The sequence below is a fragment of the Pseudonaja textilis genome, chromosome 3 (genome assembly GCF_049901715.1).
Source record: "Pseudonaja textilis isolate UNSWEBS1 chromosome 3, rPseTex1.2, whole genome shotgun sequence".
NCBI classification, from domain to species: Eukaryota; Metazoa; Chordata; class Lepidosauria; order Squamata; family Elapidae; genus Pseudonaja; species Pseudonaja textilis.
In genome coordinates, this window is record NC_141992.1 from 53,086,049 (window position 1) to 53,099,612 (window position 13,564).

Here is a 13,564-nt window from a genome sequence, read left to right on the forward strand (position 1 = left end):
TTGGGATGGCACTTACAATCTTTTGATTAATGTTCCTGTTTATTTTTTTACTTTTAACACAGAAAATTAAAATACAAACTCCAAAGGGAAAAAAAAATTACAAAAGTAAGACAAAACTAGATGGCAATTTTAAAAAATGTGAATTAAAAGACAAAAAACAGAAATTCATATTATCCCGTCTAGTTGAGCACTAACAAATATGTTACAGGAATCATAGCTTTCTCTCCTTGCAAAGAGATCTAAGATTTATAAGCTTCTACATCTATTAGTAACCAATTCACCTGTGATACATACATATATATATATATATATATATTCGTAGATTTTCATGGGTACAGGTATGCAAGTCTTGGCATGTTCGGGTCTTTTCCCTTGTAAGATTGAGAGTATCTTGGCTATGTTTCAATGAGGTCCCACTCGCCATCTTCAGGCTGGTGCTTTCGGCTTTGTGCTTGTGCGAGCAAAGCATGATTGGAGCTGCCAACCTCCCCACCAGGATATATAGGGAGACGGCAGCTCCGATCACGCTTTGCTCACACAAGCACGAAGCCAAAAGCACCAGCCTGAAGATGGCAAGTGGTACCTCATCGAAACGTTGTCAAGATACTTTCAATCTTACACGGGAAAAGACCCGAACATGCCAAGACCTACATATCTATAGCTATAGCTATAGCTATATCATAGTTAGCAGGTTAATCAACATGGAAGTTAAATTTCAGAGCTCTCTGCAACAATTTATTATTATAATTAACTCATAGAAAGTCTACAATGGTTTCTTATCTATCACAGATCATCCCAATCATTATCTCTGGTCCATCCAGGATCAAATATCCTCGTTTGATGCTTAACAATAAAACCATTCCTTAGATTACTCTTAGTAATAATGCCATTAACTATGGATTTTCCCAGCAATTGCATCTCATTCACCAGGACTATTAGTCTCTTATGTAAATATCTCTGCAGCATCCATTGTTCAAAGGCCCCTCTGAAAACACAGCAGCCATCTTGCCAAGAGAATCCAGTTCGTCACACATCATTTCCGTTAGTTCAGCATTTCTTGTACTTGTGTCCTTTTCAATCTTTTCTGCCAAAGCTATAATAATCAGTCTAGATTTTCTTCTTCATGTTTGGCAGCAACAAATCAAATTCCAATTCATCAGATTACAAACTGAGTCCAACTGTTATTTTCTGCTTTTGGGTGCCATCCTGGGTTTTATTCAGAGCTATTTTAACCCATCAAATTTATTATTTATATCTACACTTTTAATATGGTTTTATGTGCATTATGTTTAGTCAAGGAAAGTAATGCTGCAATAAAGACAACAAAAATGATTCCAAAAAGATGGTGACAAGGATATAGCATCCAAGACACAGAATGGTACCCCAATCCTAAACAGCTCTACTGGTATAGCATCTTCAATTTGTTGAGAATTTCAGTAATATTATTTGAAATGAATAGTTTGGTGTATTGTGATAGGCAGCTGCTTAATTCTATACATATAATCAAGTCATGATTGACTTTGAAACAGAATGATTGGCAGTGTAATCACTACAGCAAATGATAAATATTGGAGATCCTGATAAGATTTTGATGTGTTTACAGAGAGCAAAGTAAATTGGTTACCAGAGAGTAGAGTTTCTTTGTTGAATTATGATAACCTGTTATTCAGGTGGGAAGGTGGGAACTACTCCAGTAGCTATAAAATAGCAACAGCATGTAGAGGAGGCACCAGTGCAACTGGAGATCTTTGGTGGAAGGAGCAGCATGAAGTGCCTAGCAATTCTCTTCTCTCTTGTGGCTTTTTCTGAAAGTTTTGTTCAGTCAGTCCTCATTTTATTACTAATATTTTCATCATTGACAGCTGCAATTGTTTGCTTGTTTACTTGATTTATTCATGAGCTTTCTATTCAGGGGAGATGAACTATGGATGGTATATTCAGATTTAAAATTACATTGTTATTTTAATACAATACAATGCAAAGAGAAAGCAGATTGAGCCAATATTAAAGGCATCATTATACTCTTTTGATTTTACTAAGATGTAAAGGTCATCTTAAATATTACCTAAATCAGATATTAAATATCTACAAACTGACTAAAAATTTCAACTAATGCTTTTAAAGTTTAAAGGTGGAATAAATGAACTTGTAGCATTTTCTTTAGGCCATCGCCTCTTCATCTCTTACATTTGTGCAACTCTTTTGGATGTATGGTTTATTATGTTCATGAGTACGAGCTGTATTAATATTTTTGCTACTGAAGGAATCAAGTTGAAAAGATATTTGATTTAAACCCATAAATGTTTTTCTTATTTAATTTAGAGGTAGGGTGGATTTCTAACTTTTTTTCATTAAAAAGAGAGAAACAACAACGCAGCATCTACTCATTTTGTTTTTGTATACCAGAGTTCCCATTTGGAAAGGAGAGAAACTTAGAGATACTCTTAGTCAGAAACATTTGCTAGAAAATCTTCTACAGAAACATCATTATGACATTAGTACTAAGTACACCAAGTATTCTCCAGCTGTTTTCAGTCCTGGTCAACTGGCTGATGAACCACTCTTGAACTACTTGGATGTAAGTTGCTGGTTTTCTTTTGATTTGCCAATAAAAGAGAATATATGTAGCTGAGGGTTGAACTGTGGAGTCCTTGATGCTCTCTAGCTTGGAGCCCTGTGTCCAGATAGGATGTTTTAACATGGAAAAACCTTTCCCCAAATGTACGCTATTAATTTCCTGTGATAAAAACTGATATTTGAACAAATGTAAATTGCTTTACCATTATAGATGTCAAAGTGCAAGTGAAATAATGCTAGCTCGATTTCTCTTATTTATGTAGCTAAAGGGTGGCACACATATTCCATTTATTCATTTGGTTTCTATTTGTGTAATTCCCACCTTGTTGTTTTATTCCCTTCTATGGATGTTTTTTCTCTTCCTTTATTTTGTAACACTTAGGCTTATAGTGTTTATCTCATGGTTCAATATTAAAATTGTCAAAAAGATCTACTGTACTCAGGTATTCCAACATATATTTATTATTTACAAATTAACAGGTCCAGTACTATGGAAAAATCTACATTGGAACACCACCGCAGGAATTCACTGTTGTGTTTGACACTGGATCATCAAATCTCTGGGTACCATCTATTTTCTGCAAAAGTCCAGCATGCAGTAAGTAACTGCTTTCATCAGACTTGATCAAATAAATGTACAAAATTGTATTATATTTCCTGGATAGCAGTGATAGCTATGAAAGATGCAGCTTCAATGCATCATAGCTAGAAAATCCTGCAAGATGAAAAAAAATGCCTGAAGCCATTGCTCTACTTAATGAAGAATTTCTCTAGAGGGATGATAATGGCATGAGATACCCTGCTCCCTAAAAGCTCACCAATGTGTCCCGAAGGCCTGCCATTGTAGCAGAATACAGAGTTAAGCACTTTCTTAAAAATGAGGAAAACTAATTTTGCAGCACAGAGGAGAAAACACTTGACGTAGGATGGCCTTTGTTTCTGTGGAGAGGACATCTTTTCTGCCTCACTCTTCTCCTTTCAGTGCTGCTTAACACTCCGCTGGCTTGAAAAGCGGACCAAATAATAAATATGCTTGCTTTATTTCATTTTAATTTTTTAAAGATTGGTGGAAGGGTACAGGGCTAGGCAAGATAAATGGGCAGTTGATACCAATAGAATATATATAGCTCAGGGTTCAACAGTGGAGTTCTTAGTGGTCTCTGAACTTGGTTGTTTTCTTGCTAGCATTGAATAAAACGTTTGCAAGAAAACAACCAAACTAAGAGACCACCAAGGACTCTCCAAAGCAGTTGATTTCTGATCAACAACAAAGTGCTGGTTTCTTTGCCTGTTCAAGGCTAACTGGCCATAAAGGGCAAACATACCGATTGGCAGGACAGTTCAAATGCTCCATATCCACATATACATCCAAGATTCAAAAAGATGTAGAATAGTAGAGAACAGTATCCCATGAATTTTAAATAAAATCAGGAGCATTTGGCAGTGGGATTTTAGGAACAAGGTCCACTGAGTGCAATGGAATTTGGCTTCTAGCAATAAGCATGCATAGCGGTTGGGTAGCAGACTGCAATCTTCTAAGGCAGGGGTGTCAAACTCAATTTCATTGAAGGTCACATCAGGGTTGTGTTTGACCTCATGGGGCCAGGGTAGCTATGGCCAGCTCAATGTCACTTCTGTCAGGGGTGCCTATGATGGCCCGAATGCTCTGCCAGTGAAAACAGGCTCCTAAGCTCCTTTTTTGGCTGCCACAGCCTCCTACAACTCTCTGCCAGTGAAAATGGAGCCCGGAGCCTGTGGCTCAGGCCACCACAAGTACCTGCGACAGGAATGACGTCGAGCTGGCCACGCCCATCCTGGCCACCACCTTCCCGAGTTCCATTTTCACTGGCAGAGGGTTGCAGGAGGCTGTGGCAGCCGAAAAGGGAGCTCAGGAGCCTGTTTTCGCTGGCAGAAGCACCGCAGGCCAGTCCTTCATTGTTTCCAGGATGGCCCCGTGGGCCAGATCTAAGTACCCTGTGGGCCAGATTCAGCTCCCAGGCCTTGAGTTTGACACCCTTGTTCCAAAGAATATGTTCCACTGTTCCAAATCCACTTATGGGATTTGATTTTGGGAAGACATTTATATGACTGCACAGACAAATTTTAATTTGTAAAAGCACAGGGTAATTTTCAGCAAAAGGTTTCAAAGTGGTCATGTTAAAATCAATCTTCTTCTTTGAAGAGCGATGGAAACAGTAACAGATAGTATTTTCCAGAAATACCATTTTTTAATTTTAATTTCTCTAGTAAATAATTCTACCCACTAGTTTTATTAACTATCTATGTGGCTTTTCCTTTTAATGGGATAATAAAAGGAAAGCATTTCCTTTTAATTGGCTAATAATAATATATTTCAAATGCTCTGCACTGTAAAATGTTGCAATATTTTTCTTCAGGAAAAAATGATACCCACCATTGATTAAAAGCTGTTTTAATATTAATTAATGACTGGTGTTTTTTTTTTTTTTTTACATTTAGAAAACCATCGACGATTTAACCCAAACCTTTCTTCTACTTTCAAGAAGACAAGACAATCTATGGCCATTTGGTATGGCACAGGAAGCATGAAAGGCATGCTAGGATATGACACAGTGCAGGTAAAACCATGCATTCTCTAGGTACCTAAAAGATGAGCAGATAGTAAATGGTTAACAATGTTGTGGTTCATAACAATTTTGTGAGTTAAAAAAAGAGCAGCTCATACTAAGTTCTGTGCTTGATGCCAGCAGCTACATATTTGTCTTGGCCCTGAGAGCACAACGAAATAGAATTGTTACTGGTTTTGGGCAACTCAGACTCTTGAGTAATTTTAATTAATTAGTAAAAGGTTATGGTTGACTCAGTTATTGTCTTGAAGCTGCGATATTTATTAATCTAATTGTGTTCTAAAGAATATGAGCATAGGCTTATGAGGGTGGCCATCATTCATGATACCAGTATTAAAAGTCTGCTCTGGGGATTCACCAAGTTAATAGATAAAGGAATACTTTGCTTCTCTTCTAGGTGTCCAGCTATAGTGATACCAATCAACCTTTTGGTTTGAGCACTGAAGAGCCAGGAAGCATTTTTACCTATGCAAAGTTTGATGGCATCCTGGGCTTAGCCTACCCCACAATTTCAGTTGATCAAGCAACTCCCGTCTTTGATAATTTGATGAAAGAAGGTTTAGTGCAACAAGACTTGTTTTCTTTTTATCTCAGCCGGTAAATAATATTTTGATCTACCAGTTGTTAGTGGTGAAACGAAAATTCACCATGGAATAGATTTCTTTGGTAGCTCAATCATTTCACCTGAATAAGAATTGAGTTGTACTCTTAAAGTGTAGGAGATGGCCATGGGTTATTACTCTAAAATGATTAAACAGCAAAGAATAAGACAGCTGTTCTATTGAGCTTGCACTTGTGTAAAGGCCTTCTCACAGCAAAATGTCTGTGGAGATTCTCTATCATCCTAGTCATGGTTGTCCCAAAGGTGCTTTTCTAAAAGACAACTGGATTTTCTTGGTTTTTCCCCCTTGAAAATGCATTGATTCTTAGAGCCATGGGGTGCCAGAGGTGGTATTCAGCAGGTTCTGACCAGTTCTGGAGTACTGGTAGCAGAAATTTTGAGCAGTTCGGAGAACCTGCAAATACCACCTCTGACTGGAGATTTTACAGTATCCTTCCCCTGCCACGCCCACCAAGCCAGGCCCACAGAAGTAAAAAAGGTAGTAAAAAAAATTGAATCCCACCACTGTGGGGTGCAGTGGTTAGAAGGCAGTATTGCAGGCTACTTCTGCTGACTGCCAGCTGACTGCAATTTGGCAGTTTGAATTTCACCAGGCACAAGGTTGACTCAACCTTCCATCCTTCTGAGGTTGGGTAAAATGAGGAGCCAGATTATTGGGGGAAATATGCTGACTCTATAAACTGCTTAGAGAGGGCTGTAAAGCACTGTGAAGTGGTATATAAGTCTAAGTGCTATTGCTATTGTTCCTCATCCAAAAAGTTTCTTCAGTTCAGAAGAAGCTTCTTGAATGAAAAGTGAAACTTTTTCAAGGAAAAAAACCCCAAGAAAGTCAATTAATTTTTGGGAAAGCACCTTTGAAACTTCTCATGGCAAGTTCTCTTAATGATTCTGCATTAGGTTTAAAATAGCATGGGCTCTCTCTGATCCCACAATCTCAGCAGCAGCAGAGAGCTGAGCCAGTGGATTTCTGGGCCAGGTATGGTTGTGTTGAAATTGATGTTTCTTTTGCAATTAAAAAGCTGGGACTCCATAGAGCTTATGAACAGAATTCATTATTGGGGAGAACTTCTACCCTGGTCCTGGACTTGAGCACTTCTACCTGGACTGTGCTGTCCAGACAGTATGTAGTTAATTGGGAATTGGGATAGTTAATTGGGAATTGGGAGCTGTCCCCTTAAGGGAATGCCTCATGGGAAATGTAGTTCATGTCATGTGGTCACATCTGTAATCCTGATTGGTCACTGAATTGACCCTTGGTTGGGTAGGGGAAGTTTCCATTATTCTTGCTTGGACCCCAGCAGCATCGTGCTGCTTTGCTCCATTGTTATGGTATGAAGATAACTATTTTCACACTATGAAGTCAACTATGGAAAGAATTGGACATTAGATGAATCTCAACATAACTGTGAGTTATACCTCGAGGATGCCTTAAAGAAACTTTGTATGGAAGTCTTTGTAGAGTTTGCCTGACTGTCTTTATATTCAGCCAGCAATTTAAACACAGAACATGGATCTTTGCAGGAAATAGTGGCTTGGTGGCTTCACAGTTCAGCCACTCGGAATCCCCACCCCCCACCTCCCGTTACTGGACAAATATGTACAAAGTGAACATTTTGGTGGAGTGGGAAAGTGCAAGCAGCTCCTTTTGTTTTCTTTTGTTGCATGTGAGGATGTGGAATCTTTTTTTTTAATTAATTCTGGGAATGGGAGAATAACAATTATTATTTAATATTCTTTGTAACAGTGATATGAACATCTTCCGGCACTTTGTAACACTAAAGATTTTTGAAAAATTATCATTTTAGCTGAAAACTTAATGCACATCAAATGGCTTGACAACTTCATATTCATGTTTCAGGAAAGAAACTGGGAGCATGATCACTTTTGGTGGAATAGATCATTCTCATTATACTGGTTCTATTAACTGGATCCCTGTGAGTCAGCAAACATACTGGCAGATTTCAATGGACAGGTAAGCCGGATATGCTATAAGTACTATTATTTAGCCTATAAACAATATACAGTATATAGATTGAGTTCTATTATTGGACTTTACATCGGAAAGTTTTATGAACTATTTTTAAGATTCATAACCTGAAGGAATAAGAAGTGAAAAGAAAGGGAGATAAGTCAAACTCTAGAAAGAAAGAAAATACTGGAAAGAAAATGTTGACTACACGTGGCATGTTAGGTATTGGAAAAGCAGAGGTTTCTGCTCTAAAGAGTTCCCAGCTACATTTATTATAACTGCTTTCTGCAGTTTCAAACACATATCATAGTTTAGTCTTGACTAATTATATAGTAGAGTACCATATTAGTCACCCTCACAATAACTTCTTAAGGGACATATTAATTATGCTTTAATAAGTGGGGGCCTTTTTTATTTCTAGTATCACCATCACATGATTTCTGTTTCTTAGTGTTCTAGTGAATGGTCAGAAGATTGCTTGCAATAGTGGCTGTCAAGCAATTGTTGATACAGGTACCTCCCTCCTGGCTGGTCCATCATCCGACATAATTAGCATCCTAAAAGCCGTTGGAGCTAAACCGGGGCAGGTAAGATCAAACCCCTTATTCTCTGCCATTGTATTTGTCATTCATTACATTTGAAAGACTTTTTTACTCATCTTTATCACACTGGTACCCAAACAATACCAGGCTGTAAGGGGTTTGGTATAGAAATATATAGGTTGGTAGATATCTGATTTGTATTACTGCTCAGTTTGCATTGTGGATTTCCACTTCAGCAGATTTCTGCCTATATGTTTCATCAAAATTCAAATCTAAATGTGATAGTCCTGTTAAGGTAATGTTTTACTCATAAAGTATATGAGAGGATCATGGGTTCTTACGGCTGTAAAAAAATTAAATAGTAAAGAATGTTAAATCTTTCTAGAGATTGATTCAAAAAATTGATTTTTCTAGAGATTGATTCAAAAACTTCCTGTATTTATCATGTAATCAAAGTAACTGAAACTATCTTGATTTGCAAGGTGATGTTCACCTCAAGCATAACACTTAATGCTTATTATTCACCTTGAGCAAAACACTTAATGTTTATGGAGATTCTCAGTCATCCAGGTCATGATTTTTCAAAAGGTAGTGGACTTCTTTTTTCTTTGAAGACGTTTAATTTCTCATTCAGTTCTGGACTGAAGAAGCTTCTTGGATGAGAAGTGAAAGGTTTTCAAGGAAAAATGAAGAATGAAGCTTCTTGGATGAGAAGTGAAAGGTTTTCAAGGAAAAATGAAGAAAGTCCAGCTGCCTTTTGAAAAAGCACATTTGAGACATGACACTTAATAAACATAATAATGAATTACCACTTAAGACAGCAATTTTACTTTCTTGGAATTTCATATATGGAGCAAAAATGTTGCATTTTATGATTAAAAAAACTACTATCTGTTATGATCAGAATAATTCAAGAACACTCTTCCTTGTTTTGTGTAGTCTGTAATCAACTGCAGCAGTTCCTCCAACCTTCCTGATGTTGTTTTTGTGATCAATGGAATCCACTATCCACTGCCGCCAGCAGCTTATACTCGCAAGGTACATAACAGATTTGGATTTATATTCAAGTGTTCGGTTACTACTATTTCTATGCAGATTAGAAGTGCATAACTCTGTGCAAGGCAAGGGGTGAAAATGGAAAGATGGAGGCAATCTTCTTAAAGAAATATTCTTAGTAATGCAGTTTGGGTCTGGAGATGCTCTTTTGAAGTACATCTCAAATTCAAGGATAAAGATGCTGTTTGGAAGAGGAACCATACCTGCACTCAGATACTATTATGTTAACATAGATTTGATTCTTGAATAAGGTTTTTGACTTTTAGTAATTTTGTCCTGCAGGTTACATGCTTATCTCCATCAAAAAAATTTGATCCAAAAATTGCAATATGATATCAGCTGTCGCAAGTGTTTGTTTAGTTGTTCCAGGAAAGGCAAAATGTGGAAGAAAATAATGCTGTTTTCCCCTCAGTTCCTCTTTGCATAGAAAATTGCAAAATCTTTTCTTTTTAAGACCACATTATGTGTTTTTGCAATGGCAAAGAGAAAAAAAAATTGAAGTCAGAAGGTTACACTAAAGGAAAAAGAGCAGCCTATAATCTAGATCAGTGTCTCTCAACCTTAGCAACTTGCTGGCTGGGGAATTGTGGGAGCTGAAGTCCACATATCTTCAAATTGCCAAGCTAATCTGAGCTAATCTCTAGACAGAACATGGTCTACTTTATGTAAAAAAATACATGAGATGTAAAGCTGGCAAGTTTTATTACTCTCTTGTTCCAGATACTGCTATGTCCAGCTATCCTATCACACCATTGTTATGCTTCCACAATGAAAAGCATAAACATGGCAGTAAAACAAAGCCCCAAATTTGATGTGTTTGTAAGATCCTTCCCAGCATACCTGTCAAGTGCTGGGGAAATCAAGAGATTCAGGCACTTCAAATGAGTATAAAGACTTATTGCAAGGTTAATCTCTCTACAAAATCTGAGCTACTAACGATCAAGGGAAATGAACAGGAATTAAGAGGCATTTAAGTTGGGCTGGACTTAGATCTCTTGCAGGCTTACAGGGGCTCGTGACTGATGACACATTTGACCCCTCCCTCAGGTTCAACCTGGTCATCTTCTACAATTCCTGGCATCTCTGCACTAGACTTACCAAATATTGATAATAAACTAGAAGATCTTATCCAATTCAACTCTTTAAATATGTTGAATTATAATTCCAACAATTCTAGAATAGTATGGGCCCTAATTTTTTGCTCTGCTGTCTGGGACTTGTAGGCATTGTCCCAAAACATCTGTGTAACCCTGCCTATATAATCTATGCCTGGGGAATACTGACTAGTGAGTATTTTTTATGCAACTAGTACACCAAAATGATAACATAGAACCAAGTCAACCACCCTGTGAAAAAAAATAGGCTGCTTAGGAATCTCCTCCATTATATTATTTCAGGGCTTGATGAATATTTGGAAACCACAGTCCACCTACAAGCCTTAATCTCCTTATAGTTTCTATATATGTGCTTAGTGAATTAGTCAATGTTTGAATTCACATAATCGTTAAACTGTAAACAAACAGAATAAACTGATTTGCACAACATCCTAAGCAACAAAGAATCAAGCCAAAATTTACACTAACCAAGCATATCCATTTGTTCGGATAAGTCTGTAGAGTTTTTAACCAATCTCTCAACAGTGTTATCTCCTGAAAATTTATACTCTTGATATTAATATTTCTCAATAACACAAATAACACATATGTTATTTATGTGTTCCTGGATTAAAAGTACAGCAATACAAAACAACACTATTATAATGTCCATATCAATTCACTGGCATCCCCCCCCCACCAGCAGAAAGAGTTTCAATACTAGCCTGTCCCACTGTATATCCACTGGCACAGTTTAAAGATAGGATAATATTACAGTTCATTTTTTTTCCTCAGTGAAGCAGCCCACAAAGCATTTTGCAAATCTGAAATCTCCATACAGCTTTTAAAGAGCTTTCTTACTTGAACAATTGGATTTTTATTCCTTTGGATATCATCTTAACTAACTATCTCTTCGTAGACCATACACCAGTTTACTTCATTATTTTTATTTCGTTTATTCTTTCCTTTATATATTTTCACTTGCTTATCTTTTTGTGTTTGTAGATTTCCTGGTACAATTTGACCAAAATCAATTCATTGAATAATCCATGCACAGATTCAGTTTTATGGCTGTTTTTAAAAATTTTTGTTGTTGTTGTTGCTTTCTTCTATAATGTTGTTTTATTGTTGTTTTCTTCTATAATCCCTCTAGTTTATGTCAGACCTCTGCAGCACTAATTTCCAACCATCTAACGGAGATCTCTGGATTCTAGGAGATGTGTTCATAAGAGAATACTACAGCATTTTTGACAGAGGCAACAATCGAGTTGGGCTGGCAAAGGCAATCTAAGAAAAAAAATTCTGCTTTTTACAATAGTGAATACTGTATCTGTTTAATCAACACATCCAGCTGTATTTTAACTTCTCAGCAGTGTATTGAATGAACTCTAGTCTTGTCATTTTATACATAATACCTGATATATTGCAAGATAATTCGCAAACCACTATTCAGGTATTTCTGATCACCATTGCATGCAAAAAATAAATACATAACTGATATCTTGTTCCAAAGCTGTGTTCTTTGCATATATTCATGTCAGTTTGCATGAGCTCTGATAAAAATATAGTAGATTCCTAGACAGACAGAAAACAGTCTCTAGATAGAGATCATACATATTGGTCATATCTGCCTGCCAAATGACTCTTTGAAATGATTCTGTTCCTTGTTAGATTAGAAGAGGCTGATCTTTGACACAAAACATTTCTTTACTAAGTTCCCATATGTGTGACATTGGGATATATTCAAATGTATGCATATATTCAAAATCTATAGGATTCCGAACCACAAGGCACAAATCAGTAGGAAATGTGCATATGCTTATTTATATTTATAAATGCATATTTATGGTTCTTCCTCACATCTGGAGAAATGGGCTTTCCTTCCACCTGTGGAAAGGGAACTTCATGAGGACAGTGGTGACACCCAAGCAGGAAAAGCCCAAAGGGAACATCAGGACAACCATAAAACAAACTTGCATAGGAAAAGAGATTTAATAAAAGGTATTGAAAGAAGCCCCCTAGACAAAAGCCAAGTAATTAAGAAAGCTAGGGAAACAAGAAAAAGAAATCCCTTACGAACAACAGGTCATGCCAAATCAGCAAAACAAATAGACAAAAGACACGAAATAAATTCCATAGCAGACAGGAGATTACCACAAAACAAATATAAGAAAACATTAGGATGAAACTGATAATCCAATCAAACCACCCTGCGGAGTTTACCCTCTGGAGGAAATGAAGACAACCCCTGACAGGATTTAAAACATCAAGAAATACAAACACAAGCACTCACACACAAAAGGAGAAAAAAGTATAAAAATCAGGGGTTTATTATACAAAGCTAGCTAGCCCCAGGAACACAGACTTCTTGCTATCTCTTGCCTTCCTGAAAAATAAAAAGAACCAGCTTTCAAGCAGTTGTCTGTATCCTTGCACCGGAGCTCTCCCAGCAGGAAAATCGAATCCTCAGAAGAAAGGCATTTTCCAGCTTTCAACACACCCTTGAGTGGAGAGGAACGTATCTTGGTCTAAGAAGCCCTGGCCCCACAGCCTATCTCTGGAGCACTTCAGCAATCCAATTATGCTGCTGGTGACCCACATTGTAACTTGTGGCAGCTTCAGGGTAACAATCAGAAAAATCTCTGATGTTTCTCTCTGTCCCATCAGGGTTATTTATGTGTGGGAAAATGAATTACCAAACACTTTCCAGAAAGTCTGACTAACAAGGGTTGGGGAACTTCAAAGATGGTCTGATCTTTCTTTGCACCCAGCTAGGGTATTATCTGGAACTGGTTCTTTCTTCACCTTCAACTCCCATGAGATTAATCTGCATAGAAATTAATTGGGGGGAGGGGGGAGAGGAAGGAGGACACTTTTATGGATATCAGTGGAAATTCAGAGCTCAGAAGAAAATAGATCCAGAGCTACGGCCCCAGGTTTAGCAACATCACCAGCTGATATATTTTTGAAAAATATAGGCAGGAAACTCAGACTCAAGAACCATCAAAGTATGAGGTTGTGGATATACTTCATGTAAAGTATACTTCTTTATTTTCATATTTCTTTATTTTTCTACAAAAACATGGTTATAAACAATA

General features: G+C 37.2%; 1 protein-coding gene across 1 annotated transcript; it reads left to right on the plus strand.

Moving 5' to 3' along the window:
* Window positions 1-1,590: 1,590 nt before the first annotated feature.
* Window positions 1,591-11,975, plus strand: LOC113440702 (embryonic pepsinogen-like). The gene is made up of 9 exons (XM_026707282.2): window positions 1,591-1,821; window positions 2,407-2,578; window positions 3,058-3,175; window positions 5,056-5,174; window positions 5,581-5,780; window positions 7,664-7,777; window positions 8,226-8,361; window positions 9,256-9,354; window positions 11,620-11,975. Exons 1-9 carry the CDS (start codon window positions 1,766-1,768, stop codon window positions 11,755-11,757), a joined length of 1,152 nt encoding a protein of 383 aa, XP_026563067.1. The 5' UTR covers window positions 1,591-1,765; the 3' UTR covers window positions 11,758-11,975.
* The last annotated feature ends 1,589 nt before the right edge of the window (window positions 11,976-13,564 follow it).

Excerpts from the sequence above, each read along its gene's own strand:
- LOC113440702 (XM_026707282.2), top strand. The coding sequence starts at position 1,766 with ATGAAGTGCCTAGCAATTCTCTTCTCTCTTGTGGCTTTTTCTGAAAGT. Across the intron at positions 3,176-5,055 it reads CTGCAAAAGTCCAGCATGCA|AAAACCATCGACGATTTAAC; the intron begins GTAAGTAACTGC and ends TTTTACATTTAG. Across the intron at positions 8,362-9,255 it reads TTGGAGCTAAACCGGGGCAG|TCTGTAATCAACTGCAGCAG; the intron begins GTAAGATCAAAC and ends TGTTTTGTGTAG.